Genomic DNA, 20989 nt, shown 5'->3' on the forward strand with positions numbered 1-20989 from the left:
AAATAGAGAAAATAAAGCTTATTGAGTTTGTGTTCTAGGATTAAGTGTTTACAGTACAATTTTTTATCTCCTAACCTGGTTTCTGAAAAGCACACACAACTTACATTCACACAAGATTTATACACCTCTCAAAAGAACCCCCCCTCGAATTTCTTTATCCCTGTATAGCACTGTATAACAGCAGGCTGCCATCTCAGGTCTTGTCTCACACGTCAGATACAAACCCCACCAAGCCCAAGTGCTACAGCAGAATGGCACGTTCAGTAAAAGCTAAACTGACATCCCTGTGAATTGCTGCCTTTGGCTCCATCCAACCTTGTGTGTTACCTACCCATTTTATCACTTACCTACCTAGCTCTGACAAAACTCATCACTACCTGACCTCAAATCGGTTGCCCAAAACTTTAATCAAGAAAGACTAGAGGGAGCAATGAATTTATTCTAATTCTTGAGCAGTACAGCATCTAAGTCCTGCAGCCTTTAATATGATTTCCATGCCTAAATCATTCGTATGTACATGAAGTCTTCCCTCATGACTCAGTTATCCGGAAAACCACATTTCACAGTAAAAAAAGCAATCTTGAGCTTTAATGCTCAGTTGCTCACTCAGCTTTATGCACTGCAGAAAATAGCTGCATTTCTTTTTCTTTGTTTCAGTACAGATTCGCAAAGCACCATTCCAATCACTTTTTCTGCAAACAGGCTGGACTGGGAGCAGACATTTCAAACAAGGTAGTAATGCACAAATTGAGGTCAGATGACCAAGAGCTAGAAGGCAAAACAATTATAAGAAAGATCTCTGAAGAATTTTTATTATAATTTTCCTAAAGTTGATGCCTTATCCAACAAAAAGATGAAGAGGGGAAGGAATAGAAAAATACGGTAAGGAAATGACACAGATGAACTGACTATACCTACAAGGAATGTCGAACGTACAATTTAAGACACGTTTACCAACAGGATTGCAGTGATGCAAGTGTCTAAGGACAAAAAAAAAAGGGAAAAAGAAAAGGGAAGTAAAGCAAGACAACAAAGGTTGGTTAATTTTCTTCTAATGTCACATTCCTGAAGGGAAGCATGACAAATTCTTACCCATCAATTAGACGTCTTTTTGTCCTATGAAGAGAGGACAAAAAAGGAGGGGCACAAAGCAATACAAATCACACACGCCCGCGGCAGATAGTTACGTAATGCTGACGTACTGCCTGCTCTGTGCTCACAACACTTACTTTGCTGCAATTCCAAGTACCAGCTTTTACCAGCTGCCTGGTTTGAACATTTTTAAACTGCTTTGTAAATAAAAGGCAGACACATAAGGAAAAACAAGACACAGAACTAAGCTTTAGCGCTATTTTCGATACAGAGGATAAAAATAAAACAGAAAAGCTGAGGGTTAGCTTTATGCTCACACATTTTGTGTTTCATAAGAAGTCATAAAACTGGCTTTTTGTGCTAGAGCTCAAAACTACATTGCCTGCCAATCTTAACCATCTTGCCGTTTAATTTACATGGAAAACTCACAAATAAAAGAGAAAGAACTCCTTCAACTTCACTGAAGTGCTACTGTCACTGCCAGGTACAGAAACGTAAGTCAGTAATTCTTTCAATAATATACACCTATAATTTTTTTCTATTTAGATGAGAACTTGCCCTGAATAGAATCAAACAGATCGATTAGAAGTAAAGGCAGAATGGGTACAAGTGTTTATTATTATTATTGACGGGAGGAAGGGGGAGGAAAAAAACAAGAGACATAGAATGAGCAAGTGAGCACAGCTGAACTGAACAGATTTCATAAGCTTAGCACTAAGGAGTTGGATATTCATAAAACTAAATGCATAAAATGTAATATTAGCCACATTAAGCCCTCTTTCTTCTATATTTTATCCTTAACAACTAGGACACAACCATGAAATCTGAAGTGATCTTTTGCTTAGTACCTATCACAGCCATTATGAAAGCAAATACATCACAATGCTTAAGATCACATGTTTAAATAATCAAGTTATAATTAAGTATATCTGCAATTTCCTTGCTCCTTCCATTCTCTGACCCAAACCAGTAAATTAATAACATAACAAAAAATTTAATCTCTACCAGTCAGATATAACCAAGAAAATAAAACAACATTCTCTTTCCTATGGGACAATAAACAGTAAGGTCATATTTTAAGCTCTGGAGTACATCAGACTGATTCACAAAAAATTCAACATTTTATTTGATGTAATTCTGAAGGCTTCAGAGAACACTTCTGTAACAAAATTCAGTGAGACAAATTGACAAGTGCTACAAATTGGGCACCAGCACCAGCACTGAAAGCTACTAACAAACATACCACAGAAACAGTCAAACCATTTCTTCATTTCATCTTAATGTTTTGGTTTTTTAACTCTTCTGAGGAACTGAATTAAAGTTTTCCTTCTATCTGTCTGAAGTTTAACAGCATATACTTTTAGGGCCTTTTAAAATATACCCAGGTTACTTCAGGCCTCAGGGAAGATAATATTTGTAGGCTCTTGAGAAAATGGTCTGCCAGCATTTTCATTATCCATTGCAGTGAAGGAATGACTTTAGGACTCCTACTGATTTCAAGTTATGGAAGATTTGTGCAGGAAAGAAGTGTGCTGGAAAGAACTGACCCGTAAAGCAGTTGGCAACCAACTGGCAACCTTAAGGCACATGTTGTCACTCGTGAGAAGTCACAGGGTGCTTGGTGTGTTCATCAGCTACATGACAATCCCTGTATATAAGGGCCCAAAAGCACACAGAACTTTCCAGTGCTGTAAGACTATCCAAATAAATATTCCAAATGCAATAAAGGGTCTTGCCATTACTTTTTCTTAAATCATAACCTAGGAAGAATCTGAATATGAGTATTTACTTATGCACAGAAATATGGACATTCTTTTCACTGCTCAAGCCTTAAAACACAAAGATAAATAAATCAGGATTTAGCCAGCAGATTGCAATAGACGTTTTAATTACAGACAGTTGCAAAAATTTCAGACTTCCATACCTTCAGATTCACAACAAAGCCATCAAGTACAAGGAACTGAACAATAAAATTTGAGCTTTTGAGGTCACTAAGTGCATCTAAGTTGTTTTTGCACCCAATAATTTGGACAGCTTATACATTTTGAGTATAATTGACATTAAACTAATGACTGTGAAAAACAAGCAGGACAGTCAATTTAGGCAGGAAGAAAATCTTTACATCCTAAATGGAGTGAAATTCAGGAACGAAAGAATGGGCATTTAAACTGGTTTCAGTGAACTGCAAAGCACTGAAGACTGTTCCTAAGACAGTGTGCATACTCACACACACACAGAGACTAGCTGAAGGTCAGTTTCCTGCATTTTACAGCTCGCTCCACCCAGGCCTTACACTGCATTCCGTGCCAGACAGTTACGGGCTATTAGAAATCACAGGGTGTCAGAGCCTCACTGCCCGGCACGTACTAACCAGACACAACTAACTCTGCCCCTTCCCCAGCTGCCCCGCACCGGCTCTCCCGCTCTGCCCGCGCTCTGCCCGCGCCGCCACCGCGTCCTGGGCGGTGGCGGCGCTGGGGAAAACCCGCTGGGCCCGGCCCGGGCCCGCCCGCCGCGGGGAGCGGCGAAGGTTGTTGCCCGAGCGGGCCGGGCAGCCGCCCCTCCGAGGCCGTGAGTGCGAGAGCGGGCAGCCCTCGCCGTCCGGGAAGGGCCCGGCTATCGGAGGCGCTCCGTGGGACACGGGGCAGTGCTTAGCGCTGGAGAATCGTCGGCGGTCCCCGCCAGGGCCCCGGGGGGGTGAGGGGGTGGGTTGCCGAGGAGCGGGGCCGGGGGAAGGGCGCCCCGGCCGCACAGTGCCCGAGAGGTGGCGGCAGCCGAGGGGGGCCTCGCCGGGGGCACCGCACTCACCACTTGGTAGCGGCTGGCGGGCTGATGGTGATCCATCCTGGCCGCCCGCGAACACACAAGAGCGCGGCCGCAGCTCCTCCGACCCGGCCCCGTCCAACTCGTCCCTTCTTTATTTCTTGCCTTCCTTCCTTCCTTCCCCCGCCCGTTCGCCCGGCGCCGCCGCCCCGGCCCTGCCTCGCTGCGGCCGCCCCCGCCCGCCCCAGCGGCGGCGGAGCCGCCACAGGCACCGCCCCCCGCCCGGCTCGGCCCGGCCCGCCGGAACAGAAGCGCTCTCCCTCCGCAGGGCTGGGAATGTTTGGCTTCCTCGTCCTCGTCCTCCTCTGCCTCGTGGTCCTGGCGTTGCTCCGCTCCCTGCGTTTCATTCAGAGCTGCCAGGAAGGGTCTTCTTGCCGCGTTCCTGGCGTTGCAGCTCTGCCCTGTGAGGCTCTGAAGTGCCAAGGCCAGGACCTTGCCTCGGTACTTAACATGGGCCGAGGAGTACGATATGACCCAGAAGGCATCTTAGGGACACAGAGAGAGATTTTGAATAGTGATCTACCTAAAGTAATTAAGGGTCATGAGCCAGCTTACCTGCTGTTCTTGTGAATGCAAAGCACTATTCTATGACAAGGGAGTTTCTTCTCTCTTCCTCTAAAACTGTAAATCTTTAGATGCTTATGACCTCCTGGAGTAAAACCAGTGAAAAATGCCTTCACCCACAGAGGTGTATCAGATGAGGCTGACTCATTTCTAGGTTCTCAAGCTGCCAGATGTGTAGCTGCAGCACGCAACAATCTCAGGACAGCCATAAATGCCCCTCTTGGCTGCAGTGGAGAGGAGTGTTTGCATGGGGTGCAGCACAACTGATCTGCAAAGCAAATGCTCTCATGAAAGCAGCTTCCTGCTATCGCTAATGGGCAGCACACAGAACCTCACCCTGCAGCCCAGGTCATTACCTTTATGTAGGCTGCTTGCTAGTGTGGAGGCTGACCTGAGCAACAGGGTGAGTGTTTTTGTGCAGGCACTCATCACTGATGAGCTGGCTGAGGACTTGAGGGAGTGAAGTCCCACTATGTGTGGGTAGGAGGGCAGAGAAGCGGAGAGTGAGCTCGCAGTTATGCTTCTAAATGGGGATGGGAGGGAACATAGGATTATAAGAGAGGAGGAGCTGGAAGCGTGAGACTCTGTGTGTGCCTGGGACCTTGCTTGCAGCCCCTATCTTGCTAATGCAGCAGTTAGTAAAGCTATCCAAACAAACAAAAAACCCAAACCAAACAAAAAAAAAACAACAAAGAAAAACCCAAACAAACAAAAAACGCAACAAGCAAACAAACAAAAAGTTTGGAAAGTTCAAGCCTATTCTGTTTGTTGCATTTCTTACGTTCCCTATGCAACAACTCCATTGCACATCAAAAGCCCTAGCCGTTCAAACACAAAGTTTGCATAGAAATACAGGTTAGAAATGTATTAATGTTATTGTTTTCCTAACAAGATTTTCTCCTTTTTCCTCTTTACCTCTATACATAACAGATGTTTCTGTTTAATTATTCTCTTAAAAGGAACAGTTATTAGTAAAGGTCATCTTGAGTTTAAGAAAGTTTGTACAGAATATTGCAGTGTGCTTCAGCTACCAAATACAAGGAAAATCTCTTCATTATATTGCCAGAATGTATGGGGTTTGGAAACTGGACCATTCATGTAATCAGTTTAACTTCTAGCATCTTGTATATTGTTAGCAACAAGTATCTCTAGAGTAAACTGTTTCTAATGTGTTGCATGTGGCATCTCATCAACAAATTGTCATCTGATCTCCACAGTTTTTTAAGTGTTGCATCGCAGTTCTGTGCACTACACTGTCCTACAAGCTCTGACTTGGGCTCTAGTTAATAGCTGCCAAATGGAATTTGAGACCATAAGTGTTGGAATACAATTGAGTAAGCATTTATTAAGATGGAAGCTTCAGTTCTGAACTTGTGCAATTCATGTCTTTTAAGGGACAAAAGGACAGTAAGCAAGAACTAAAGTGTATTTAATAGGGAAATTAGAAAATATTCCATAGTGCTTGGTAAAAGGGTCAGTAGAGGCACAGATAGATTCAGTAGAGATACTACAGTGGTGTGTGGTGTGGGAGTTTCATACCTAGGGACAGATTTTGGATGGGTGATACAACTTATGTACAAAGACCCAACTTCTTTTTCTTCGGGATTATTATCAGTGTACTTATGGTACTTACATCAAACAGGACATGTGATTAATTTAGGCTTTAAATATGTTCTTCTTTTGCTTCTTATTGTTTCTGGAGCATCTCACCTTTTTTAAGCTATGTAACTGGATAAGAAGTTATGTCATTGTACTGGTAAAAGGCTAAAAGAGGAAGGTCACGCATTTCTTTCAGATCTTTGTATTTTCAAAATAGTGTTATCTGTATGTTTTAATTTAACTGGTTCCAGAGGTTTTGACTATGGCATAATATTAATCTATAATGCAAAGTAATTGGCAAGCGCTAAGGCTTCTTTGAATCAAAGAACCACAGAATCACAGAATTGTTGAGGTTGAAAGGCAGTTCTGGAGGCTATCTCTTCCAACCCTCCTGCTCAAGCAGGGATTCCTAGAGCAGTCTTCCCAGGACTGCAGGGGTTTTGAGTATCTCCAAGGATAGAGAATCCACAGGCTCCCTTTGCAACTTAGGTCAGTGCTCACTCACCCTCACAGAAAAAAATAAAGAGTGTTTCCTGATGTTCAGAAGGAGCCTCCCATGTTTCTGTGTGGACCCATTGTCCTAGTACTGTCCCTGGGCACTGCTGAGAAGAGCCTGGCTCCATCCTCTCTGCACCTTCCCTTCAGGTATTTATATACCTCTCTGAGACTTCTCTTCTCCAGGCTGAAGCACCCTAGATCTTGGAGGCTTTCCTCATAAGAGATAAGCTCCAGACCCTTCATCACCTTGCTGGCCCTTTGTTGGACTCTCTCCAGTGAGTCCGTGTCTGTCTTCTACTCCCTTGTACAGAATATATAGTGAATGTAAGAAATATGTCTTTCAGAATTGTTAGGACTTTATTACTTAGATGAACAAGTCATGTTGACTGTCATGTTGACTAAAACACTTCAATGCTAGTTTTAAGGTTTACTTTTTTAGTTTGACCTTCTTAAACTTAAGGGCCTACAATGACAGTAATGGTTAGCTCTGTTTTCTGAATCCTGAAAATTGTTTTTTGTCAAAGAACAAACAGAAATAGTGCTCTAAATAGCATGTAGTCAAAATGGTTTCAAATCGACATTTAAAAGAAAGTATTGCTTCAGATTGGGTTTAGGAAAAAAGAAACTTAATTGCTGTTAGTCAACAGGTTTACAATGGTTTAAACTTTGTTCCACCATGCAAATGAGCCAAGAAAAGAATCTTCTTGGTAATAACAGCTCTTGCAAGCCCAGTTCTGTGAAAAGGTGACTTGAAGGATGGGATCTGAATTCAGACAAGTCTGAACGTATGAAGGCAAGAAGTGCAGGACTGTTAGCAGTTTTAATCTTGTTTTTCATTCATTATTGAATCAGTGGTTAGTAAATAAGAAAGCGTGCTATTCATCTTTACATTTCTTCACCTGTGTAAGCCTATTCAAACTTCTAAGGTTTCTTCTGGAACTTATAGAGTAGGTAGATTTCAGACCTAGGTTCATTTTATATTAATATACATAAAATCAATACTGCATATTTATATTATTTTACAATTTTGTACTATTTTAAGTAAATATTATGCATACTGTCATATTTTGCTTGCTGTCACTGCCAGCTCTCTTGGCCGTGGCAGATGAACCTCTGGAGTTAAAGGGTGGGGCCAGTTCTGCCCACGCTGTGCCTCACCTAAAAAATCCACTGTGCAGGCTCAAAGGACGCACCCACGTGGGGAGAGCCCTTCTCAAATCTTCTTTCATGAAGCCTAGCCATCATCATGACCATACAAAGAATTTAAATGAAAAGCTGTACATTCCTATCAAAAAAACTGAAAAAAGGGCATAATGTCAGTTTTTGTAGCTTTGTTTTACATATTTAGAATGTGTTTTTAAACCTCTAATACAGATTATTTCAGTGGGAAATAAATAGTTTTTTTCTAGGTGTAAATCTAAAGACATTAATGTACCTAATTTATTCATGGACTGATCTGAAAGCAGACTGTGATTTTATAGACTGTATTTGTTTTCCTCAGTGTTTTCAAACTCATTTTATAAACTATTTGGTTTTAATTCCATGCTCTTGCTTATGTAAACCGCATAAAATTTGTGATCTCTGTACGGACTTAGATAGTTACTTTAAGTAGAAAGTTTGCTTAAATAAACCACTGGGACTGAATTTCTTAGAAAGAAATAGCAGGAGTTTGGCTTGGTTTTCTTCATATTTTCTTCTCCTTTTTTAGACAACATAGGCAATGCCAGAGCCATCAGTAACAGCAACACTGGGCTACTTTTAAGATTTTGTAGCTGAATAGAGTTTTTCAATTACTTTGTTGTCATCTTTGTGCAGTGTGTATATACACATGTATAATCTTGCAAATCTGGTCTTTGGGTATGTCCGAACACTGTGCAGATGTATTTGAAACTGCTTTAAATGTCATTACTGAAACACAGAGCTCAGGTTGGGAAACATCTCCAATATTTGCCTTAGTCTAGGGCAGATTTTGTAACCTACATGGACCTCTATACTGCCACAGCTCTTTCCTGTTAAGTCACAGAGACAGTTCAGGTATATTCTAAAAAGCTCCTCATAGCTGTGCATAGCACAGCTGTACTTTGTCTAAGCTGGTAGTTTGTTCAGATACCTTCATCTCTGTTGTCTCTCTTACAACTTAGACTAATTACTTTTGCTGCACACAAGCTTAAATAAAACAGGAGACCATAGAAGTGAAGGACAATCATCTGCCAGAAAGGCATAGCTGTACTTCATATGAATTCAGGGAGCCACTGCTCACATTAGCAGCAATACAGCTTCTTCAGTATAGCTTCGCGGTTTTGCAGGAGAAAAACAAGAAGAGAATAATGAGCTGCCACTTCAAGAGGATTGCTTAGCCAATTTTGTGTAGTAAGCTATGAATCTAGAGGAAGTGGTACAGAGTCCATAAATAAAGGCTGAGGCAGTGTGTGCTTGTCTCTCAGAGTGGATTCTTCTTAAAAAGTCATATTTCCAAATAATGTGACACAAACTGGATGTTACTACGAAGAATGAAGGCAAAGGCTGCTGATGTTTCACACAAGTGACAGAGGAGGATCTAACAGAGAGTAAGAAGGATCTGTGAAGTCCCACCTTTTCAGAGAGGCACATGTACTTTGAGAGAAGTCTGTTCAAAGCAGAAGAATCACAGAAGTAAACATGTGAGTGTGTGCCAGTTTGAACTTGTTCTCTTTAAAACTAGTTTGTCTTTTAAAAGTCTATGAGTTCATAATTGGTTTTTTGAAAATCCCTTGTAAAAAAGTATAATAATTTAAATATTTGTGTATAATGAACACTTACGATGGACACTACCTAAAAAAGTCTCAAATGTCAAAGCCAAGAAGTAACTACAGCTTTTTAAACTTTATTTGGCCTAGTTTTTCAGCATGTTTGCAGCTACAGATCTGACGATAAAAACGTGATCTTGACAGTTGCCAACATGTGTTGTTATGTAAATATAAAATGTTTAACAAACAAAAAAATTCCCATATGCCTTGCAAGTTTCCATTCGACAAGTGAGGTTGAATGGAATGTGCAGAAGTCAATCAAAATCCATACAACTGATGACAGTAAAGTTGAAATACAGAATAAAGAATGTAAATATATATCAAAGTATGAAGAAATGTGGGAAATATGTGAGAAAATACCTCCAGTTAGAAAACAAAGAACAAGAAAACAATCCCCAAACCCTTGAGATATGTTGGGGGAAAAAGAAATAGAGGAAATGGTAGAAAATACAGACTTCTGTAGGCTTAGTGCACTGAAAGTCAATAAAGAGGGATGCTGCAAAAAGAAATCCAATGCTGTTATGAAGTTTTATTTGGACAAGACATTTCCATTCTGATCTTGGTAATACTTGTAATTTTTGTAGTATCAGTAATGTGTGATTAAGTAGAAAACAGTTTTAGAATGTATTCCTTAGGAAAAAGATTTTTCAAACATTTGTTAATCCATTTATCTGAAAGCTACTTTGTTTTTAAACTGGTTGTACACCAAAAAACCCCTAAACAGTTAAAGCCTTAATGGTCTCTGAAAATTATTTTGTTATAGAATTAGAAGAGGAAAGACAAAGTAATAGATATACAAGTAACTCCATGCTCTTGTACTGCCAATATTCCTTTAAAGTATTAACTGCAGTGTATGGTCTCTATCCTACAGGAAGAGGAAGAAGCTGAATATATATTCATGGTAAGTTCAGTAAATCTAATTTTTTTGCATATCTCCTAATGCTTATAACACAATATAAAAATCTATTGGAAAAAGCTATAAAATAAAAATAATCTTTTCAGCATTCAAATGATGCTGATAATTCAAGTTAGATATGCTGTGGCACTGACCTGCACAGCACTGACAGTGATTTTGTTCAAAATAATTTTCAGTCTATCATTGTATATGTTCCCTATATAGACAGCTTTTGAACAGGCTTTATGCCACATCGATTTTCTTCTATATAAAATAAAGCTCTATATAAATTATAAACCTCTTTTATTAGGAACCACCCTTTTATTCTGTGTTTGTAATGCAACTGCATTAAAAACCACACAGTGGTTACAGTGTGTTGCAGCGGTTCCTTGTAATGCTAGCTTGGTCTCCTTTGAACATGTCAGAATATAAACAGAAATAAAGCAGAATATAACAGAAATGTCGTTAACCACCACATCATCCACCAGGCCTAGCCAGCTGCAATGCTAACTCAGCCTAAATTCTGTCCAAGGCCCCATGCCTCCAGTTTCCTGTTGAGTAAGCACTCCATATCTTGGTTCAAATGACTATTCAAATGACTTTTAGGGGATTTACGATGTACGTAGTTTTTACCTATTAGCCAGCCACAAAAGCTTAGCTGGCATGTGAATATGACCACTTACCTCAACAGATAATTTGTTAAATGTGGGAAAAAAATTTTTTTACTGGTCCAGCATGCTAACAGTTCAATAACATTGTGTCCCACTGTCAGAATACAGTGTACTCTTTGAGCTAGAGGCAGTTGCCTAAATTTTACCCAGACACAACTCAGGAACTAGTAATGTCCAAACACATAGTCAAAACTGTAATTAAAATTGCTCAAGTCTTTTCCATACTCTCATTTCCAAAAGCAGGTAACTCTCTGAAAAAAATACCTAGTTCAGTGAACCTGAGTGGAAGCGTCCATCAAAATCTGAGCTGACGCAGGGCTGCAATGGTAGAAAGGAAAAATAAATTTTGAGAAATAAACTCCAGTGGTGATTTCCACTAAATCCAACTTTTGTTCATTTGTGTGTTGTGTGTAGGTAGCTTCAGGCATGATGTTTCAACATTCCTGCCAGTTTTGTGGCAAAAGAGGCAGTGCTATGCTTGAGTGTCTTAAATGCTTCTGGAAATGTACAGAAGTGCTCTAAACTAAAGGTTTACTAAGGGTTTGATCCTCCATGTGGTGATGTAAGTTCAACTAAATGAAAAGCGGAATGCTTATCTTGAAATATTTGTCAGTGGTGTTGCCCAGATTTATTCTACTACAGAGCAGTTAGGTCACATAAATTTAGATGTTTCTGTCACAGATGTCTGCTTGAGATCTAGATATCCAGATGTGTTTTATAGTAAGTAGAGAAAAACAGACACTTTCATGATGCAATTCATCTCATTCTATGATAAATGCTCCTGGTCCTGTCTCTGGGTACCACTGAAAAGTGTCTGGCCACCTTTTCTTCATTCCCTCCCTTGAGGTATTTATACACATGGATGGGATCTCCCTCAGCCTCTCTTCTCTATGCCCAGCTATCTCAGCCTGAAGGAGTCAATAAGGAAACGTGCTTTCCTGGACTTGATATTTACAACCAAAGAACTGGTCAGGGATATGAAAGTTGGAGCAGCCTTGGCTGCATGGCAATCTGACCACTGGAGTCACATGATCCAAGAGAATACAGGAGGAGCAATATCCAAAGAGGAGGAGGCAGGGCAAAAATCGAGACTACAAGACTGCATTTCATGAGCTCAGACTCCAGCTTCTTTAGAGAGATTCTTGGAATAATCCCATAGGATGTGTCCCTGGATAGAAGAAGGGTCCAGAAGAGCTGGTTGATATTCAAATATATCCTCCTTCAAGCTCAAGAAAGCTCCATTCCAGCAAGTAAGAGATCAAACAAAGGCAGCAGGAGTCCTGCATGGATGAGCAAGGCATTCCTAAATTAATTCAGACATAAAAAAGAAGTGCACAAGATGAGGAAGATGTTAAGTGACCCACAGGGTGTGCAGAATGTATCTTTAATAAGGGTGTATTTCTCAGAAAAATAGCAGAAGGTACTTCATCTCGGTGCTGGAGCTCATTTTATTTTATTAGGATTTCTCATTTGATTAGTCCCTTTTCTCTGGAGAGTTGAGAAAAAAAACACTTAAGGGCTAATTTTTATCACCACATAATAAGGGGGGAAATATGAAAGAGGGGAGGGGTATTCAAGAGTTCAATTCTAGGCATAGGAGACAAATTTTCTGTACTTCTGGAACTGTGTTCACATGCCAAGCATATTCTCTTGGAGGTGAAAACATATTCTCTTGTGGGCATCAACCACTGTGCTAGTTCTGCAGTGTAGCAGAAATAAAAAATAAAAAAAAAATCACAAACCACATCCATATCTCAGAAAAAAGAACGAGTGTCTGAGGGTCAGGACCATGACCTAAGTCTATAAGTACATTGAGAAAGAATTAAGTGAGCTTATTTCTGTGTTATTTGTAATACTCTGCAGTGGGAGCTTCCAGAAGTGCTGGATCATGCACTGACAGTACTGTTATTAAGCTGTTTGCACTGACAAATATAATAAGAAACAAGATAGTGGGAACTGAAAATGGAAGCCTCTGTAAAATCTGAAGGCAGGGGTAAGTCTCAGTAAGGAGAGAAGCCACCAGACAAGGAGAAATGGCTGGAAAATAATTTGCAAGAACCTTTGGAAACTTAGAAATCAACTGATATGAGAAACCATTTTGTCTAAGATGCTGGCTGGTAGTTTGAGAGAGTTTGACTAGAACTAAGAAATGGAGCCAAAGCCAGATTCCTGATATATGTAAAACTGTACATAGTAGATTTTGATGTAATATGGAATTGCGAACCAAGGAACAAGGAGTGAGCAAACTGTGTTAGCAAGTACCTTATAATGACACTATGCAGACCCAAGAGTGAGGAGGAGGAAACCATCAACACTAACATCATATTTTCAGTAAACAGAAGTAAGAAGCCCCCCACAACACACCTCTTCCATGGATGACTTGCCATGACAACCTTCACTCCTAGACAGAAGCCATCAACCTCAGAACATGATGTGTCACTAGAGTGACAGTGAAAGGGTGGACATAATAACAGAGAAAGGGACATTTACTATGAAGTTGGAGTATTTTGATTTTCACTGTATCATTACAGGAATGATCTATAATGTTTGGATAATTGATAGTATCATTGTGTCTAAACTAATATTAATTCTTTGATTAGACTATCAAGACTTTAATTAGACTGACAGTAAATTCCCAGTTCTTCATAAAATGTACATGACCCACATAACCTGCACAACTTGTATTGCACCAAATTGGCAAGGGTGACTTAAGTTGTAATTTAAATGTAACAAATTAGTAATAAGTTTATGGAGAACCAAGTTTGTGGGCAACCTAGATTCTTAAGCCTTGGTGCAACTACAGACTCTACTGATTTGATTTCCATGGGCTGTATTGGTAGCTGGGGCTTCGAGCTCATATATAGGCACCTAGCTATACCTTGTGTGCCTTCTAAAAGGTACCAAATGTGTGTTTGGACACTCATTGTATAGCTGAAAAGATCACAGGTACTAGCAGTCAGTTCATGGATGCTAAACACAACTTTAAGAGTCAAAGAAATAATGTAGCTTGTAAGAGACATGCAGAGGTCAACTAGTACAACTCTCTGCTCAAAGCAGGCCCAGTAAGGTCAGGTTACTCAGGCCTTGCCCAGTCAAATTTTGCATCTCCCCAGGGATGGAGAGTCTCTTTCAAATGGAGTCCACATTAAGTATGTTCTCTCTGTTGGCTGTAAGAAGGACTTCTCTGCTAACTTTCGACAAGGGTTAATGAAACACTGAGCAACTCAATGTATAATCACTGAATGTGTCATCATTTGTGGATTAGTGTCAGAGAGAGGATGCTGGTCTAAATGTTTGTGGGGTTTTTTTGTCTGATTCAGTCTATTTATATTGCTTTTATACAACCTCAACTCACTTCCTTCTTCAGCAGTTTTTGGAGATACAGTCATAAGTCTCAGCAAGTGCTTAGATGGAGTAAAGCTCCTCTCATATAAACTCCTCACATATATATTTTTAGCAAAAGAAGTCAATGGACACACATGAAAAAATGAAGTCATACCAAGGCATGAATATTTATAGCACCAGATGTTTGAATGAACAGCAACACTCTTAACTCCATCTGAACCAGATGCTCATAAGAACAGACCTAAGAAAGGAAAAAAAGACAGCCTTTCAAGCTTTTCTTTTTTTTCCTCTCTCTCAAAGAAAGGTACTGCTTAAAGAGGAGATATTTTTGTCATGTGAGTTTAGGGATGTGTCACAGAATTAACCTCTACTAATTCTGACAAGGCTGCTTATCACTGGGATACAGAGTTCAGATTTAAAGAGCAAAGCACTATGGATCTTTGCTGTAACTTGTTACTCTGCTGTTTCTAAACATCATACCTGACTGGTGTGGTGATTCATATGTTAGAGAGAATAATAGTGAAGCAGACAGTATTCAGGAAATCAGTGCTGGTATCCTCTGTTTTAAGATGAAGAAGCTAATACCACACTGTCTTATCCTACTTTTGTCCAAATCTGGCTGATAAATTAATATATCCAATAGATCAAGTTGCTAATTCATTTCACTATTAGTACTGTTGCCACTAAAGGTGAGTAATTATATTTAGTGCCCATTAGACTTGGTTTGTGTGATCATCATCTCACAACCAGGCTATAAGAGCTCTTAAATCTGAATGAGTTAGATTAAATACCTATTTTAAGGAAAAAAAAACTTTCTATGCAAAACCAAATTACTAAGGCAAAAATGACACTAAGTCAGTCTATTGATGGCCCCAATACTAAATGACTCACTTTCCTGCAGCATGAGTAGGAAAAACCCAAGCCACTGTGTGGTGTGACTAGGCTTCTTTAATTCTTCATATCTTCAGTAAAGAAGTCTGGCAATATTAAGGACATAGGCACAATTCAAACAGACACTGCTAACCAGAATATGTCTTCAATATGTGCATTATGTACACCACAGCTGGAATATTCATAGACAAGTGTTCCAACTTCGTTCTTCATAAAAATAAACAACTGTATGTTGACTTTTTATTGAATGTCATGCATAGTTCAAGATTTAGAGTATCTGCCTCCAAATTTGTAACTTCTTTTATCTTCTTTTTACTTCTAGGTGAAATCTAATTTTCTTTCATAGTAACACACAGGCAATGACAAAAACTGACCAATTTCCTGTTATGAGAGCAAAACAGAAAAAGCATCTGAGGTGCAGCCCCTCAGCAAGAGTTCTCTTGTCAGGAGGGTGGCAGTGGATGCAAAAAGACATAAATAGAAGTTGTTTGGTGTTTTATGAAAACACACAGAGTTGATTTACTAAGCCCATAGGAGGATCTTAAATGTCTGTCTTAATTTTAAGATAACTAAACCAACATACTTGGCATCAATGAGAGATTAAGGTTGTTTCTGAATTTCAGGTAAGTGTAGTGAAATTGCTGTTGCTGTGATCCTTGCTATAGAAAATACATAAATGCACACAAATGTATTCTTCTTGAAGGACCATTCCCTTCCTGTAAATTTCAAAAAGCATATTTCCTGCAAAAGCTCTAATTCACCTGAATGAGAGCAGAACTGGATACTTAAAAAGGAAAGAGGATAAAAACAAGGTTATCTGGCAGCTAAGTGTAAGGGAAAGTATGTTTTCCCTGGCTACCTCAGAAGAGCTACTACATTGTCTGACATTCCCCTGAAGCAGTGTCCTTGTCTGTACAGAAGCTGGATGAAAGCTCTTGCGTCACATTTTATCAGAGGGAGGTACAAATGCTGAAGATGTGCCAAAGTACACATTAGTATTTGATTTTTTAAAAATGCCATTGTGTTCAAAGCTGAAGAACAAATATATTTTATATTTTCCTCTATCTTGGTACAATAATGTTGTCACGTCAGCAAAGTATGAATAATTGATACAGTGAGTCATTATAATTTCTTTTTAAATGAGTCTCGAATAAAATAATAGTGCCTTTTGCAATAGCAGTACCACAATAGTAGAACTTCCTATGTTTAAAATAAGCAGGTCTAAACTAAACATCTTTGAGCTATAAGGGCCAAATACTTTGCATGTCCTTAACTGTTTTGATATGCTCAAAATCATGAAGCAACTTTAAAAACAGGATTCGTAAATCTCAATTAAATAAGTTCCCAGGTGTCATCAAGCTCCTATATTGCTCCAAACCTTTTTTTTTAATTATTGTTTTTGAGAATAGAGTTACTATCCGATGAATCAGAACACAGACTACTGCAGTTTAAAGAAACATAGCCATAAAATAACTTGTGGCAATTATTAGACTTACCCGAGATCCTGGGAAAGCAAGGCTGGACGACCTCAATTACTTCTTTCATTGTCTCCTTTCACCTAGTTGTGCTACACAATTTACCAAATCAACTGGAAGTGCTAGATTAAAAACAGACAAACAAACAAACAAAACAACACCCTTAGCACCCTTTTCCCATCTCTAGACTCTAGGTGAGAGTCATTTGAGATTCCCTGGGAGGGGGATATGTCTTGTAATAGAGGGCTGGCTGAACATAGGGTGTACTTCAGCTTTTTGAGGTGTCTGAGGGCATCTATCTGAGAAACCTGAGGGCCTTTGAAATGGCAACTGAAAGTTAAAGCAAATGAACCAACCATTTGTATCTATGCTGACTAATTCTCTTCCTTCCCTCAGCCCAGCTCCAGAAGCCCATACTGGCCTCATAAGAGATGAAGGAGATAACAGTAGCAACTCATTTTTTAATTGATAAAATTATGTTTTTGCAATCATTTTTTTTTGAGTTCTGAAAGGTTAAAAATGAACTGACTGGCTTAAATTTACACAGAAACAAATCATTAATAAGTGAAAGAGAAACATGCTGGCAACAAAGGCACAAGAGATGAGTAAAATGCTGTATAGATCCATAACTGTATAGATCCATTAACAATGTGCTATTACAAGAAAAATGCCCAGACAAGTAATGGATGATTTTAAATTATGCAGTTAAAAGAAGAAAGGTGTGTATGGGAAAAGAATATCCTGGGTAAAAAAGCTGTTATACTTGTCTTTTTCCCAGATCTGGCAGTTATCTAGCAAATTCAAGTGTCTCTCCCACAGATGTTGCCTCATTTCTCTTCTTGGGTGGACTGTCACAAAAGTCATAACACTGTTTCCACACTACTTACAAAAATCAATCAAACAGTAATCTGTCATGACTATGTTCCCCAACAGTAATCTCTAGAGGAGATAAACAAGAGATCAAGAATACTGAGAACAGCCAGGACTTGAGCTGTCAGAAACTCTTTCCTAGCCATTTTCTGACTCTGTTGGAAAATAGCTTTTTTGCCTGGAATTTATTTTGATAATATAGTATTATAGAAACTTAGAATGGTTTTGGTTGGAAGGGACCTTAAAGCTCATGTAGTTCCAAGCCACTTGTCATGGGCAAGGACACCTTCCACTAGATCATGTTGCTCAAAGCCCCATCCAACCTGTCCTTGAACACTTTCAGGGGTGGGGCATCCACAACTTACCTGGGCTATCTGTTCCAGTGTCTTTCCACCAGTCATAGTGAAGAATTTCTTCTTAATACCTAATCTAAACCTTTCCTCTTCCAATTTAAAACCATTCCACCTTGGCCTGTCACTACATGTCCTTCTGAAAAGACCCTCTCTGGCTTTCTTGTAGGCCCCTTTCAGGTTCTGGAAGGCTACAATATAGGGTTCCCAGAGCCTTCCCTTCTACAGACTGAACAATTCCAATTCTCCCAACCTTTCCGCATAGGAGAGGTTCTCTATCCCTCTGATCAACTTCGTGGCCCTCTTCTGGACTCACTCAAACATATCAGTGTCCTTCCTGTGCTGGGAACCCCAGAGCTGATGCAGTGCTCCAGGTGAGGTCTCACCAGAGTGGAGAAGAGGGGTGGAATCACCTCCCCCTTCACCTGTTGCCACACTGCTTTGAATGCAGCCCAGGATATGGTTGTCTTTCTGGGCAACAATTGTTTGGTAATGTCCAGTGTCTCACCTACGAGCACCCCCAAGTCCTTCTCAGCAGAGCTGCTCTCAATGTGTTCATCATCCCCTAGCCTGTGCTGATACCAATGGTTTCCCCTACCCAGGTGCAGCATCTTGCCTTTGGCATATAATAACCTTGGATTTGGTCCTATAATATTCCTTTCTGGAACCTGACTGGGTTGCAATCAAGTATTAATAAAAAGTAAGTAGCCTCTATCTCCCAATATTTAATATTTAAGGAATATCTGTAGTTGGCATTACTCATATTGACTTCTATATGTAGAACATATGTAGAATTTATAGATGCTCTTTACATATTCAGAATTATAAGTTCAGAAGATGCTTTGAAAAACTATGATGCCAGCTGGTGGCCATGTAACTTCTGTCTGACAGAATACTAGTACGGGAAGCTGACTGTAAATTTGTAAAGCACTAAAGTGGAAAAAAAACCCTCAACAAACAACCTTTGGCATCGTAAAGAATGGGAAAAATAGCTGAGTCGCTTGTAAAATACAATTTTTTGGAGGAATTCAAATAAAGATAGGGATATAATATAATATTATTAAAACAGGCTTGTGGATTTTAAAACCATGGGAACATTATGGCTGTGATTGACACAAACAAGGAGGCTATCAGATGTTATGGCAACTGAAATGATAATGAACAGGATTTCCATAAAGGCTGGAAAGAACAACGGAGAACTGATATGCCTCATAGATCATTTGTCTTTGGGAATAGAATCTCTGGCAGATGAGAGGGCAAGCACAGCCTTGGCCTCTAGGTCACACAAAAAGTCCCACTTCCTCTGGATCTTGCCCCCAGAATCTGCCAATAGCAGATGCTCTGAGAGGTGGGTAAGAACAAGGTAAGCATGTAGGACATATCACAGATTAACTGCCCATGTCCAAGTACCCTGTAGCTTGCAAATCATATACACCATCTTTGTGTCTAACAGTCCCCATAGTATTTCATTCTATACATTTGTTCATTTGCTTTTGAACTCCTGTGACATTTTAATATTCCTGTGCCATGTGGCCAGGACTTCTACACTGTGTGGAGAAGTATTTCCTTTTTGTCTTTTTGTTGGGTTTTTTTTGTAAATCTGTTCCTCCCCCTCTCTCCCCCCCCCCCCCCCCTTTATTTGATACCCTTATTATTTTCTTTTTTTCAAATAGACAATCAGCAGTTGATGTCTACTTAGCCTCTCCACCCTACTTATGTAGACTGCTGTTTATCTTTCTTTTGAGTCTTCTGTTCTTCAGATCTCCAAACCAGTGAACAGCTGGTAATAGAAGCACTGTTGGCTCTAAAGAGCATGGAATGGGGCAAATGGAATACGGGAAGATATTATCACTGAAGTGGAGAAGATCTGATGGAGAATGAAAATTGGCATATTTTAATTTCAAAGAATACAGTTACAGGAAAATTGAGAAAATAATTGAGTAAGTTTCTTAATTAGAAGCAAAGAACTTCTTCTGGAAGCTAATATGGCAAAAATACTTTTTAAAATAAACAAGAGGAAATCAGATTGCTTGGGAATGGCAAAATAACATGCTGGTAAATCACTTGATTAATTATGGAATGAAAAAATAACAAAAAGACTTAACAAGCTAGGTTTAGTAGTCTAAAGATATCTCAGTAGAACAGATGAAGAGTTACACATACCAGCATGATGAGATTAAATGGAAAGATTATCATGGCATCTCTACCAATAATGCCATGTTTATTACATCATCCCAAAATCAAAGGAAATGAGAAGGGAACATCAATATGAGATTTAGAATAAAGGTACTCCTGAGGAATCAAAAATTTTATATTTGTCAGCTACTCAAGAAAAACATGGAAAACACTGTTAAATATAGTTATTTTATAAAATCTGGAGAGGAAAAAGCACATCATGACCGTCTGTAAAATAGCCTTGTGTTTTGATGGAAGGCTAGGAATCTCAAAGTATTTCAATGATAAAATTAAATGCCTGAAGCTGAAAAATATACTATATAGGTAAAGAGGGAAATCAGTGTGTCAGTGTAGGGGTACTCTGGGATATACTGTATCTACTCTAAAATGATTAATGAAAAATGGTTTCATAGAAGATAAAATTTTCAGACTATCACAACTACAAAAGAGTTCCACCATATGGTTATTGTAAAAGATGTAAAAGACGTGGAAACAATTATTGGATTTGGAGGAGAAAGAAGAAGACAAAGAAGAAGAAGAAGAAAAAGAAGAAGAAGAAAAAGAAGAAGAAGAAGAAGAAGAAGAAGAAGAAGAAGAAGAAGAAGAAGAAGAAGAAGAAGAAGAAGAAAGAAGAAGAAGAAACTTTTTGTATATATTAGTCACCAGCCTGTAAACATAAATATCAGTAAGTTAGAGCAATTTTAATGACTACAAGCATTTACTGAGAATTATTTGGGGCCTGAGTGCAAAGATGGAATGCTTATAATTATTCTTCAGGTAATTTCAGCACCAAAAATTAATTGCAAAATACTTCCTCATATAAAAGATACTTAAAAGTTTTGGGGTTTACAGATGGATTGTTTGAGTAAGAAAAAACACCCAATATATTATAAAATTAAGTACCAATTTATGCTTGGGTTATTGAATTTTGTTTCTCATTAAATTTATAGGAACA

At 39.2% G+C, this 20989-nt stretch overlaps 1 protein-coding gene across 2 annotated transcripts in view; it reads right to left on the reverse strand.

The window, feature by feature from the left end:
• The window catches only part of NDFIP2 (Nedd4 family interacting protein 2), a 48390-nt gene extending 44306 nt beyond the window's left edge, over positions 1-4084 (reverse strand). The window contains exon 1 of one of the 2 annotated variants that reach the window (XM_071549625.1): positions 3901-4084. In XM_071549625.1, coding sequence (XP_071405726.1) covers positions 3901-3936 — 36 coding nt within the window. In that variant the 5' untranslated portion in view covers positions 3937-4084. The remainder of the gene's footprint in view (positions 1-3900) is intronic. The other variant, XM_071549627.1, reaches the window with a different exon arrangement.
• Positions 4085-20989: the final 16905 nt, after the last annotated feature.

The sequence above is a fragment of the Pithys albifrons genome, chromosome 1 (genome assembly GCF_047495875.1).
Source record: "Pithys albifrons albifrons isolate INPA30051 chromosome 1, PitAlb_v1, whole genome shotgun sequence".
In the NCBI taxonomy this organism is placed as follows: Eukaryota; Metazoa; Chordata; class Aves; order Passeriformes; family Thamnophilidae; genus Pithys; species Pithys albifrons.